The sequence below is a fragment of the Gallinula chloropus genome, assembly GCF_964237585.1.
Source record: "Gallinula chloropus genome assembly, chromosome: 5".
Taxonomy (NCBI): domain Eukaryota; kingdom Metazoa; phylum Chordata; class Aves; order Gruiformes; family Rallidae; genus Gallinula; species Gallinula chloropus.
In genome coordinates, this window is record NC_140090.1 from 59,747,921 (window position 1) to 59,762,149 (window position 14,229).

Below are 14,229 nucleotides of genomic sequence, written 5' to 3' on the forward strand. Positions count from 1 at the left end.
TTTCTCAACTACTGGGATCCAGCTTCCAGGTAAATTCCAGTATATTCACCCAAGTTTATCTTGAACACCCCAATTCTTCTTGTACAACTTCATAATACCTCACATACTACAATGTATTCTCATCTGTCTCACCTTGACCTCCTTACACTGCAATTTAATTGGAGAGGCCTTAAAAGTTAAGGCACCCCCACTTTAACTTCAGTAGTGAAACTAACCAGTGTGCTAAAATTCCAGTCCATTCAGACCTAGTCCTGTCTGCTGAGCTACTCTGTTTGGACAGTATTAGCACTACACATTCACCAGCACAATGACAGATGCAAATTCTTTTCTGACATGTCACTCCCTGCCCCAACTCCAATGTTAGCTTACCCTGGGCTATCTCAATCAGATAATTCACCCTGTGTTTTGTCCACCTGTCTGGCTCTGAGCTGCCACCCTTAGTCCCTTACTTCCAGATCTACTCAAAGCCAGCCCATTTCCACTGGAAATTACCTGATTCCTTCATATTTGCTCAGAGATGCTGCAAAGTATCATGATCTGCTCTGATCCATTCCAAGATCCCCAGCACCGTCTCTAGCTGACACTTCAGCACTGGATGGGTCTTTTCTGCAGGAAAGAATATATGCAACAGCACAGAAATTAAGATGCCAGTCGTGTCAGAGCTCTGGAACAAATCCTGCAACTCCATTCTTCTCCACCCTTCCTAACCCCTCTGCAGGGCCACCTATCTCTCAGTGCCAGCTCTGAGACACTGAATCATAACAGAAGTGCTGTTTGTTAAAGCCTGACACTGGCTTTGGCTCAGCTGGTCATATCACTAAAAGGATTTTGTCTCTAATTAATTTCAACCTGTCACTAGAGGTCTCTGGGCAGAATGAAGGAACTCTGTATGTTTAATACAACTTCTCAGAAGGTGCCTGGAGATCCATCAACAATCTTAATTAAATCCAACCAAATGGATGACAGCTAATCATTAAGGGAGTGGCTCACTTGGGACAATGGCTGAAGAGCGCTTATGCAAGCACGGCAGGGGAGGCAGATGGCTGCTTGTCTAACATAGCAAAGCCACTGATGGCCCTGATGGCAGTGTTTCAATTCAATTTATCCTGATCCCCGTCCTTTAGGAGTTATTTGTTCTACCACACCAGTTAAAACTACCCTCTGCCAAGGTGAAAGAGGGGCCTTTCTGCTGTGATTCTCCAGCTGCTGCACTCTGCAGACCATTCCCAAGGAACGAATCTCCTTCTTCTTTCCCTTGAAAGGCACACATCCCACGGTTGCTTGGTTCTCATTCTACTTGCCACCAGAGGTGAGCCACAGATTATTCAGTGTGAAAATTACAAGAGTGACAGATATGAGAAAAGGTGATTCTTTTTCAGTTCTAGAAATTATCGATGTTAGGTATCAAATCAACGTTCTTCAGTGAGGTTATGTGCTTCCTAGAAATTATAGTCCTTGCTGAAGGACAGAAAACACAGACTACTAGTTCAGTACTTAAAATACCTAGGTTGTTACTGAAAAATGTAGGCAGTCCCCACTGTCACAGATCTGGCAGGAGAATAAGAACTTCAGCTTGTCCAATGCAATGGACGGATTGCTAAATTTTTAACCTTCTGTCAGACATCTGTTTCTCCTCTCTCACCTCTCAGAGGGCATAAACTTATCCTAGCTTGTCAAGTCAATTCTGAGACACAGCACTGATAGAATCTACTAGTGTTTCATGCGGGCAGTAATGAGGAGATACCTATTTTTAGAACATTAATGCTAGTTAATAAACCTATCCTGACGGCTTGGAAATCTTCCCCTTAGTCACATAGTAAACAGGCAAAACGCATGACAAGCAGTGAAGTGACTCACCCCAGTTAGCAGAAGCCTACCAAAGGATTTACAGAGGTAATCTCTTTATCATCCTCAATATTTGATATCATTGCTACAATTCCTGTTTAGTCTCAGTTATATGCTGTTATGATTATGGGGACCTGCACTTTCAGAGCCTGATTAAGAAGGATGCTGGACACACTGTTTGTTCTGAGTACCATATTACCATTCCAGTAGTTACAACGCGAGTGATGACATTCAGCCACCATCTAGCTGCTCTGGATTTAAAGCAATGAAGTGAGAAATCCAGTCAGCAGTAAAGGACAGAAACCAGAAACCTTTTTCCAAAATCTTGATAGTTGCTGCAGTGACCTTCCTCCTTGTCTGCATTCACGTACCTGCATCAGTAAAAAGACAACTCATAAATTGAAACCACTTTGGCTAAGACTGGGAGCAGTCTTTGGACATTACATAGCAATCCTTTCAAATGCATTATTATGTAAATTAATAACAAATTCTTCACGGGTATGAGATCCAGCTTCTCATGCTGTGTCCTCCAAGTAACAGGAGAGAGATGAAAGCAAAACCCTTGTGGGAGAACCACCTTTATTGAACATTTTGCAGTCCTTGCTGTGGAGAAAAGTGGGCATGGAACAGAATTGCAACCACAACTCTTCAGCCAGCTGGGAGGATTCCTGTCTCTCCTGCCCCTGAAGAGTTTACCTGGCAGCTTTACAAGTTATTCACACTATGCACTAGAAGAAATGTTTCAGCCTTTTCCAGTTTTGTGCACCATTTACAGTAACTGAAACACATTTAGTATATTAATGTAGGCAATAGCCATACTGTTTATAAATCATGGACATATTGTGACATACAGGAGATGATAAAAGTTAATATGACCTATTACTACAGAAAAAACTCTGCAGATACAAGAGAAACACAAGGCTTGGGTGAGCATCACGCTTGGGAAGAGTGGTACCTACCTTTTGAGAAGAAGTTCACCACCGCTAAGACTTTAAAAAAGTTAAACCTATGAAGACAGTAAGAACTCAGAAAGCCATTGAAACTGGGTCATGACTCTTAACTACAAACCAAAAGCTGTACTTTTTAAAAACTCAGACAAAAAACACAGCTTATCTGTGATGAAGTTACTTTCATCCATCCTGCCTTCGTACCCATTTTAAGAATGGATATGGCAATCAGAAACACTCATGCTTGGCAGCAGTCATGAAGCTTGAAGCAACAGTCTTTTGTAGTACATATATGCAGAAAAAAACCCCAAAACCCTGTAGGACTAAGAAAAACACCCAAACCCTTGTAGACTGATGACTGTAATATACTGATTACAGATAATAAGTAGTGATGAAGACATACTTTGCTGTGAACTAGCACGCTAATGAATCAGGCTCCAAAGGAACAAGTTTTTATCTCATTTGCTAGCTAGTTTTAAATTTGCATCACTGTACCTTCCAAGTCTGTTGCTAGTTGAGATAACATGCTCATTTTGCTGAGCAGGAAGGCCAAGTGTGTCTTTAGGACATCACTGATCAAGAACGAAGCAGGCACTGTGATACACAAGCTTACATTAGTACTTCCTCCTTTTATTCCTGCAAGGACAAAACATTAACTGTAGTGTGTGTAATTTTGGCAATGGAAGATAAATTATAACAAAAACCTGGACTTGATTATAAATGCCATACTGCAAGAAAATTACTTAAATTATGGGATAAAATAGCAAAACCAGAATGCTAGCAGCTGGTTCTTATATTTTGTTTAGTACAAAAAGCCAGATCAGAATTTCTCCTCTTGACTATCCCACCAAACACCTGAATAAGGGGTTAGAGATAAAGCTTATTAGGAGAACCATGCTTTAAAAGACAACTGACTAATTTTCTATACAGAAACATGAAATAAGAGAATCTGAAGTAACTGAAGGCATTAATTAAAACAATTTATTTAAATACTATTAAACTTTTCAGCAGAAGTTGATATTTAGAACTAAAGCAGCCTTGATTTGTTTCATCTTAATTTACTTCTCAAGCACATTGTGGCCACTTCAGTCCTGAATACAAATATCTGTAATCTTAGTCTGATTTGAGTAATCCACTTTAGCAATGCATCTTAGCTGAAGAACCCTTTGTTACTGTTTTTACAGAAGAGATGTAAAAAGCACTTCCCCCACCCAAGCAAAGAGAGACCAGCGCCCTGCACACGCGTTTCCTACCTGTACAGTTAGAATCCAGTGACAGTTCGGGGTCTGAGGTCTCCTCTGTCAGGCTGCCCTGGTTTTAACACTGCAGTACTGTTGTATCACCAGACAGGTAAGTGCTAAGACGCCTTACCAAGACTATACCTAGAATATCATACCTGTAACATTATGAATTTGAGAAATGAAAGGAGATTAAATGATTCATCCATAGCTAAGCAACAGATAGTGACTTAATTAGGGACAGAATGTAGATCCGGTCCTGTTCCTAACTTTTACTTAACAGGCTTCAGACTTCCCCCAGCAATGCATGAATGCCTTACCAAATGCAGTCACCCCACAGACTCTAAACTTTCGTTACCAACACTCTGCCTTGGGCATGGATAAACCAGCTATTTAGTCAGGAGTTACTTCTGGAGGAGGAGGAGAAATGGAGAAATAAAGTCCCATGAAACCGTTAGAGACATCACGACATCACTGCAGTGTGGCTGTATTTACCTGTGCTTTTTTTAGACCTGTCAGTCTAAGTGAATTGGTTTCCTTCCAGTGCCAGACCAATTCTTTCAGAAAGGTACCCAACATGGTAGGGGACAGTGAAATTTATTTATATCTGTAAGAGATACAGATTACATGACAAAGAAGATCTATCCACATGTCATCACTTACTTTTAGGAACTCCAGTCACAGGCCAGGATCATACTGGGTTAAGATTTGGTAGAGATACAAAACCATCCCAGTGAACCTGATTCTGATCCTCCACTTCAGCACAGAAAGATCACCAGGTTTGTGTCCAAACTGCAGAGACCACTGGAAAGGCACTGTTGTTAAAATGTGTTTGCAGAAAAGTGCAGGTACTCAGAAAGAACAAATCAAAGGCCTCTGGATTCCAGCATTAAGGAGATAACAAAAAGTCACAATTATAGCTGGGATTTCATATTTGATGAAACCTTAAAAGAAATAAAGCATACTAATTTTACTCCAGTGCTGCACAATACCAGGTAATACACTATCTTGAAAGTTGTGAATTAAATAATTTAGTCTCTCATCTCATTCTATCTATCACCTGGTAAATTAGCAAAATAGGAAAACGAGGCAGAGAGTAAGTGACCTGCCCACAGCTATTCAGTTACACTGAAAAGTAGGAGCATTTGAGGCATGCTTACTTGGAGAGAAGAGATTTTATTGCTGTAATTTCATAAGGCACAATTGCTCTCCACAGGCATTTGTCTTCTGTAATTCCTTCACTGGAAAAGCTATTTGTTAATAGCAGCTAAAAGTGCCCCTTAACGAGGAGAATAAGTGACCTATAAAATACTTATAAAAATGATTAATATTTTTGAGATTAAAAAAATCCCTGAAATAACTAAGAGCATTTCAGCAATAGTGTTCCTCTGAAGTCATGTAAGCCATGGACACTACACCAAATGCAAAAGCAGAGCAAATTCCTCTTTTGCCCCACATGCTGACCCCTGCGTGTCAGGAGTAGTTGCACACCACAGAGCTGAAATTCAAATCAAGGGAGTTGCTAAGATCTCCACTGCTGAAATCCAACCATAGCAGGAACTTCCTCACTTCATGCACCAGAAAAAGTAAGTCTCCATGAGAGTTCTGTTCTGTTTGAAGGCAAACATTTGGAGTGAGGTAAGAATTCGCAGCCTCAACTTTCCATCAGTTTTCAGATTAAACTGTTACAAAGATGGGTCAGTGCTGCCTTGTCCTCTTGAGAAAAATCTCATGCATGTAGTCCCAAAATCTTCCCTGATGCGACTCATTGCGATGAATCATAGCAGTGAGGGCCTCACCCTGATCAAGGCTTTGCCAATAATCCTGCAGCCACATCTCTTTCCAACTGAAACAAAGAGAGAGACACCACCATAAACCACATAGAAAACCGAATGAGTCAGCAGCTGTTATAGCATGGAAGCAATTTTTTTTCTTTCACCTAAGAGGAAAACAGGCCCAGAGGTGGTCATGAGAAGGCATATGCTGTTACTGTGCCATCGTGCTCCAAGGCGTTTAACGGAACTTGCTCTGAAAATTCTCTACAGGAAATACGAGTTCACCATCAGCTTTACAACATTCTAGAAATATAAGCATGTGATTGTCGTGCTAATCAAAGAGGCTAAATTATTAATTGTAGAGAATAAAAACTTATACTGAAAGAAAATCTAGCACAAGTCCTCTTATGATTTTGAGAACGGCCTTCCATGGCCAGCATGTGTGTAACAGCCTAAGAACCTTTCTTCTTTTTTTTCCACATAAAACATTTAACAGTTAGAGAATGACAGCTACTCATTGCAAAATCAGGCCATACATGATGGAGAGAAAAAAAAAATCATTATATCCCTCAACCCTGACTCTAATTATTTATCTCCAAACTACATGGACAAGTATATACTTTATTTTTCAGTATATACATTCTCAAATGTTTCATAGCACAGGCTGTATCACTGCAATTTTCAGCAATTCCCTTCCCATTCAAGATCACTACTTTTCTCATTTGTGCCACAGCAAGGTATGGTAGTAATTTGTTTGTCTCTTCTCCACTTGATCTGCCACCCAGGTGCATACGCCCATCAGAAACTTTGGAAAGAAGGAACAAACATGATGCTCCTTATAATCTGTCCATATGAGATACCCAATACTTGTTAACTCGCACACAGAGCTTTTTGTTTCTTCTCTCAGTCACAGAAATAAGTACAGCACCTTCTGCAGTCACTCTATACTCTGTAAATTAAAGCAAGCAAGGCTGTACTGCTCAGAAGCACGTCTCACCACTACTCCAGGAAGACTGAAAGAAACACTCAACAACACATGACAGTCGCTTGCTTTACGGAGCAGCATACAACTTGTACGCCACAGGAATTAGTCTTCTGTGGTCAACAGCATCATCTGTGGTGGGACATTTCTGCAGTATAAACCTTTCCACATAGATTGCAACATGAAGGATCACAGAGGCTCATGTCTGCATTAAAAAAAAGAAGTTTGCCAAAAGGTTCCTGTGTAAAATGCAGCACTATGACATACTGTAGGATGACTTTGCTCACCAGCTAAATTCATTAACCTTTGTTCAAGGACTGCCAAAGTGAATTACTTGGTTTTTACAGCAATGAAAAAGGGCACACATTAGAAAAATTAGTATGAATACATTAAGTACTAGGCACAAGACTAAGTGGCAGTAGGTAACAGAAAAAAGAAAGTGTTTTCCAGATGAACTCTATGGAAATAACACTGAAGGAAATCCCAGCATCCACATGAAGACTTCCATGAACACATTAAAGAAGAACACTTTGCTATTTTTCTTTTCAGATTGCTGTTACTGGTTTTTAAGAAAATAATTTCACTCTGATTCTGTAACTTGAAAAAAGGATGAACAGGACTGTAAAGATACCCTGAAACTACCAACTGCATACATGTGAGGCATTACTACCAGTAGGCACAAATCTATCTTTAATCCTGGCTGGTTATTGGATTCTATTGCAAGAGACACCTTACTGTGTACCTGCAGCAAGTCTGATACACTTAAGCTGGCTTTCCTCTTGTCATAAACAAACCATGACATTGACATAAAATGGAACTATCAAAACCATGATGGTTTAAAAACTCTTTTATCTAAAGCACACTGGCTTCTCTTTTCCCATGCTGCCACAGATGAAAACTGTAACTGGAAAGCTATTAGCTCATAGTCTTCTAACAGTTACCCTCTCCCAACGCTCCGCTTTTGGAAAATGAATCCTTACCAATGAAACAAACCAAGCATTTCTCTTCACAAAGGTGAGAGTGCAAGGGTAGTTGGAGATTCTGGTTCCTACTGAACAGATATTCTAATCAGCTGTACAAGGCAGCCAAGGATTCAACAGACTGTAGTGACCGACGCAGAAACTAACACATACAAACGGCTGTTGTATGGACTTCCTGATTCTTAAGCTCACTCAGGTGTGAAGCACAGAAGTCCAAATACAAGTGAGGATAAAAGATTTGGGAGCTACCCCTCCACATTTAGAGCAAGGTGAAGATACAATAATGTGCCCAGCAACCTGTATGTACAGAGAGACTCTGAGTTCTGTCAACCCAGCACCTTCATCAACCCTAAAAAATGACATCTGGGAATAAAGGTTACAAATGCACAGGGTAACCATATTGTGATGGGGTACTTGCTCTAGAAATATATAAACTCCAATTGCTTTTTTGTTCTGTGAGTTCCAGAAGCTTCTAGAACCCAAAAATCACAGTGCATGTTTATAGCCAAACCTTGTCTGTTGTGTATATATTCTATCATTTGTCACCTCACTAGGCCTGCATCATTCTTCCAGGAGCATTTTTGTAAAGTAACAAAACTTGCAATAGACTGGCTTGGTGGGCAGTCATCTAAGCTGGTCATACTGCTGACATAACATTACTGTCAAACTCTGACAAATTATGAGGACATTTAGCTAAGGGTTTTGGTGGCAATTTTATGTTACTGTCACACTATTTACAATTCTAAGTATTGATGTTCCATTTTGGAGACAAACACAGTGAAAGCTCTGATGCTTATGAGAACAGAAACCACTGTATTTGACTGGACAGGCCCCTGACTGTGCCTCAGAAGGTGCAGATATCTATCTTTCTAAAGCAGACAGCAGGCAATGTAGAAGTTTCTCTGGTATAATTTTTCCAGACATGTCTCATGTCTATAAACAGGCGAAGAATCACACACTTCCAATGAGACATGGGAAATTTCCAGGGGACACAACTGTAGCTTGGATTATGGACCAACTGTTCAAAGCTCTGTGCTGATGCCCACTGCACAGAATGATGGAGTCCCTGAGCTGGCACACCTGTGGCACAGGGACCGTGCGGTGCCTTCAGAGATACTCCTCCACCACCACCAGCTGCTGCTTGAGCAAAGAAAATCTTCAGGAAAGCAGAGAATTGCAGAGTGGTGCTGCACAGCATGCGGGAAAAGCACATTTTGCTACTGGGACTGAGAAAAGGGATTACTAGGAAAACGCTCCGATAAATTAATCAACTATGACCCCCTTTTATTTACAAGTATAACTTTTCAATTAGTCAACATGAGAATTAATTGTACTGTGAAAAATACTTTTAAATGACAAACATCACAAGTTTTGTGAAATAGGCATTTCCTAAGGAATCTGAATGGCCTTAGGCTTGTTTTCCTTTTTTAATCTCAGTTGGCCACATTTGAAAGCATCCAAACATAGGAAGAAGTAGTCTTCCACAGTTAAAAAAATCTTCCTATTTTGTGGGGATGGATAACCTATTAAAAACTCCTTTAGAGCTTCATATCCACATGGAACTTAGTTCTGGGTTACAGTACCTGAAATGATGGATTCTGCATTTTCAGTAACTTAATACTAGAGTGGGACTGACATCAGAACACTGAAATCTTCAGTGATGGGATAGCTGTGAACACAGGCAAGACCTGCTACGATTGAGAGCTAATATCTATGCTGGCTATCCGATGGCTTACAGAAAGCCAACTGCATGCATTTGAGTAACTGCCTAAAAAGGACAGAAACTGTTTCAGGCAATGCAAAGAAAAACTGCAAACCTGGGGGATCCAAACATGTTGCATTAGTAACAGATGCTACAAAAAGTGCACACGTGGTTTATGAACTGCAAGAACCGTTCCTTCCAGCAACTGCAACTTCAAATACTGTCAGTGGAAAAACTCAAGGTTTGGGAACTGAAGCACTGACTTGTTTTGTACTCATATGTAAATAGACTACCCCAAAAAAAGTCTATTCTGCCTGTCAAAAGTGGGTGCCTCAGGGTTGGTGTGGTTAGTTCCCTGCAGACAGGCTTCAGGGCAGCTCCTGCTAGAGATGGCTGTATGCCTGGGAGATTCCTGCAATACTAGCAGCCCTGCGTGAAAAGGGGACAAGAAACTACCCATCCTGTTCCCTGTCCTGAGTGGTGTTTCTCCTAAGTAAGTGGGATGGCGTCCTTCAACACATGAAGGACGCCATAATTTTGTCACCAAAACCAACAAAGAGACTTGCAAAGTATTCTAGGAGAGCCTAACCTGCTCTGAAGTCAACAGGACTCAACCGGGCTTGCACTGACCAGTGGACAGTCCCATTCATAACAGGGCTACCAAGTGCTTCAGAATCATGGAATCACTCAGGTTGGGAAAGACCTTTAAGATCATCAAGTCCAACTGTTACCATGACCGTACTGAGAAACATCTCTTCTCCAAACAAACAAAAAACCCAGAGGCTAAGACAGGCACAGGACAACCACACAGTACCCAAGATCACAGAGCATTTAAACAAAGTATTACAGGCACATCGCACTCCTCATTTGACCACTTCCCAACACCACCCTCCAAGCCTTTTTCCAGCCTACACAGTGTAAGAAGAACTACAACACCAGCCACAAGACATCATGTAAAGTACAACCTGAGATGTATTAAGGCATCCTTAGAATACAAAGCATTATTAAAAGTTACAGCTACTATTATTTGAAGCTTCTATTCCTTCAAAAAGCATCATACTGGTACATTACCTGTCTCCTCCAGAGAGGTCTTCAACACTTCCAAACCCAGGGGTTGGCATAGGACATCCCATGTGCTTGAACTGCGCAATACGAGGCCTGGGAGCTGGAATTTTCCCATGAGACTTTTTGTGTTCCTGCTCCTCTTTGACCCGGGTGTTCTCCCTGTCACAGACGAAACACTCGAAGCCATTCAGGTAATTGGGCAGAGTCATGTCATTCACACCCCACTCCCGCCTCTCCAAGCTCTCTAGCAAGAACTGGTTTTTGATTCCACCCAGGTTTTTATACTCTAGATACTTCATATACTCCTCTCCGTTCTTGTCCAGGAAATCAAGATACTCTGCCAGCTCTTGGGGACTGGCAAAGTCATCTATAAGAATGATGGAGAGGTTGTTTGGCATCCAGTCCCGCACAGCTGGGGAGCCTCGGTAAACTGGGACAGCACCCAAGTGCATCGGACGCCACAGCTTCTCTGTCATGTAGTCATCACAAATCGCATTCTCCAAGGCCAGGTGAAACTTGTACCTGGCGATAAAAGTCATAAATTCAGAATCCTCTGTCGTGGCTGTAGAAGTGTCTCTCAGTCGCTCACTGGGAAGCTCACGGTTATGCAGGCATTTCCCATAAGAGTCAACCTAAAATAAAAACCAGACTTTTTACAACATAATTTTTTTCCCCCTGAAGCTTGTTTTCAGAGCTCGCTGTTCCCACAGCATCCCTAATTTCCATCTGTTCCTAGCTACCTTAGTTTAGTTTCACTTCCACTGCAAGTTCTTTCCCTCGTGACTATTCCTGAAGTCCCAGCTGTAACTGCTTTAGAGGAAGCCAAATACTCTGTTACAAAAGCAGCATAAACTGTGCTATAGATTGGGGACGGGAAGGAAAAGTGCAGAGAAAGGAAGGCATCACCCAAAAATGTATTTATTAGCAGATAAATAAAAAAATGAGAGGTAAGGGTATTCAACTCTCTAGGTTAATTTAAAGCCATCTTTCTACATAACAGAGACACAGTGCTTTTCCAAACAGCTATTACACCATTCCTACCAGTTGCAGCAGGCTGGCAACTTTGTTTTCCATTTGTTAGACTGAGAAATATTCATGCAGGGAGCTAAAATAATACTGTCTAAAAATGAAAGGCAATACTCTTGGATCTAGGATTTGCTTTGTACTTTTAACAGTTCAGAGTCATATTTTTAAAGTTATTTTGGTTTTGCTTCACTACTGAAAGTGATTCACTGTAAGTGAATCGCTACCAAAAGAAATAACTAGAAAAAACCATGTTTCAGTTAAAGACTAAAAACTTTTTTTTCCTAGTCTACTATCCTTCAGATATTTTTTTTTTAAAGCACTTAACTTTTTTTTCTGCTTGGATGAATCAATGCTATTTCAGCTCATGAAGCTACTCTTCATCAGCTGTGCCACAGCCGTACAAACCACCACAGAAATAATCTCATCCTGCCACAAAGCAGGTAAGGAGCAGCTCCTCAAAACACCAAAACCTGCCTTTCTGTTGCACGCTTGTTCTTTCAAACGGTAGCAGGGCTTATGAATCGGCAGCCTTCCTGTACACCAATTTAACGATGCAGAGATTCACCGCTTCTAGCACTTGGCCAAAGACTAACTCATGCTTGGCCCAACTTGTGACTGATCCCGAGTCTGGCCAACTCCACCACTAACAGCCACCATCAGGCCTACCTACTGGCGTGCAGTGTAGCTTAGCCCACGCTTTGGGAAGGAATACAACTAGTTTTTCTGTCCAGCTTGCAGTCGGCATGCATCCCGTTACGATTCGCGTCTTGGCTAAAAACAAGGACAAACAAACCCCATTAAAAAGAGGTGAAGGGGGCAGCCGGGCGGGCCCAGCTCCTGCTGCAAGACCACGCCGCAGCTTCCCTACCTGGATGTATTTCATGAGCTCCCGCACGTAGCGGTCCCTGTCTGAGGGCACATCGCAGTGGGACTGCATGTACAGCACCGGGGCATAGCCCTTCCGCCGCCACGCGTCCTTCTCGGCCAGCGGCACCGCCGGGCCCCGCAGGTACCCCACGCCGGGCAGCCACTGGAGCGTGAGGGGATAGTCGGACTCCCGGCGGAAGGTGGCCGTGTAGTTGAAGAGCCGGATGCCGGGCGGGTGGGACAGCACGTAGTTGTTCATGGGGGACTCCTCGTGGAAGAGTGCCCAGGTCTGGTGGGGCAGGCGGGGCAGCGGCGCCTCGTAGGCCCTGAAGTCGGTGCCGTAAAAGATGAGGGCCTTGGTGCGGCGGTGCCGGGCCACCCGCCGGCTGCGAGTCACAAGGCAGGAGCCGCGCGGGCAGTCGATCCGCTCCGTGTCGCCGGGGAAGTGGGGGAAGAGGCTCCCGCTCCACCACAGCAGGATGGGCAGCGCCTTGTTGCTCCGCGTGTCGTTGTTGCCGGGACCGCGGTAGGACGCGGCGGCGACGAAGGCCGCGCCCGGCGGGACTGCATCCTGCGCCCACCCCTCAGCCCCGCACGGCTCCTCGGCGCCCGCCGGACCGGCCTCCGGCGCCTCCTCCGGCCCCTCCGAGGCCAGCGCGGCCCCCGCGCCGCAGGCCAGCGCCAGCGTCACCATCACCCAGAGGCAAGCGGGCCCCCGCCGCGGACCGCGGGACGGCCTGCCGCCACCCATGCCCGCCGCCCTCGGCCAGCCCCGCCCGGCCGGCCGAGGAAGCGGCCGCGAGGGCCCCGCCCCTGGGCGGTGCTCCGTGACGGGCCGCGCCGCCAGCGGCCGCTAGGGGCGCAGCGCCCGGCAGGGACCGGCCAGGCGGAGCAGGGCCGAGGGCCGCTCCCCGCCTCCCGACACGCGGTAGCCTTAGCGCCAACTCCAGCGGCTGGCAGCGCACCGCGGCCCAGGCGGGTGGACACGGGCAAGGCGGGCCCTGGGGGGACGTAGAGCGAGAGCAGCTTCTGCTGCCGACCCCCGGGAGGAACAGAAAACCGTGGCTTCTAGTAAGAGAAATGGTGCGGGATTTTAATAGCTACAGGTAGGGTTAAAGATCACTGAGGCTTACCAAAGGGAGTAACGCTGCCCCTGGGAAGTGAGGCTACGCTATAGAAAGTGCCACTCAGCAATTCTATAGCTAAAACCTTCAAGGCCGTTGCTTAAGAGGTAACTTAATCCCAATCACAATAATTATGAATTGTCAATTCTAATACAGGACACGAGTCATTATGGACACGAACAACTAAGTATTCTCTCTCTAAGGAACAGGCTAGGTCTGAAACGTTAGGTCTGGAGATTTCAGGGGCAGGATGCAGCACCACAACCCAGCACAGAAACACTACCACCACCCCAAGGCTTCCCCCCAGCTCCTCCACCAACATCATGACAGAATGCAAGCACAGGGGCAGGACAAGGCCATCCCAGACCCCCAACGGAAGGGGTGCTGCCACAAATACGCCTGCAACCACAATTTACTCCACATGATTAACGTACAAGATCCACAAGGCCCATCATTACCGCACTAGGTCAGTTCAGGAGCAGATTATGGATAGAACGTACATCCTATAGGAAACAAATTTCACTGCAGAATATTTTTGAGCTCAGTGTCATTGGATATTTAGCAATGATTGTCTTGTGCTTTTTCATACAGTGTTGTAAGGTTATCAGCACATTGTACAATATCAATGTTCTAGGCTACAGTCAAGTTACACTGCCAGTTCACTCTCAACTTCATTTT

General features: G+C 44.0%; 1 protein-coding gene across 1 annotated transcript; it reads right to left on the reverse strand.

Moving 5' to 3' along the window:
* Positions 1–5,261: 5,261 nt before the first annotated feature.
* FUT11 (fucosyltransferase 11) lies at positions 5,262–13,178 on the reverse strand (the record flags this gene model as incomplete). Its single annotated transcript, XM_084264338.1, has 3 exons — positions 5,262–5,876; positions 10,541–11,166; positions 12,429–13,178. The coding sequence occupies 3 exons, from the start codon at positions 13,176–13,178 to the stop codon at positions 5,729–5,731; spliced, it is 1,524 nt and encodes a 507-aa protein (XP_084120464.1). The 3' UTR covers positions 5,262–5,728.
* Positions 13,179–14,229: the final 1,051 nt, after the last annotated feature.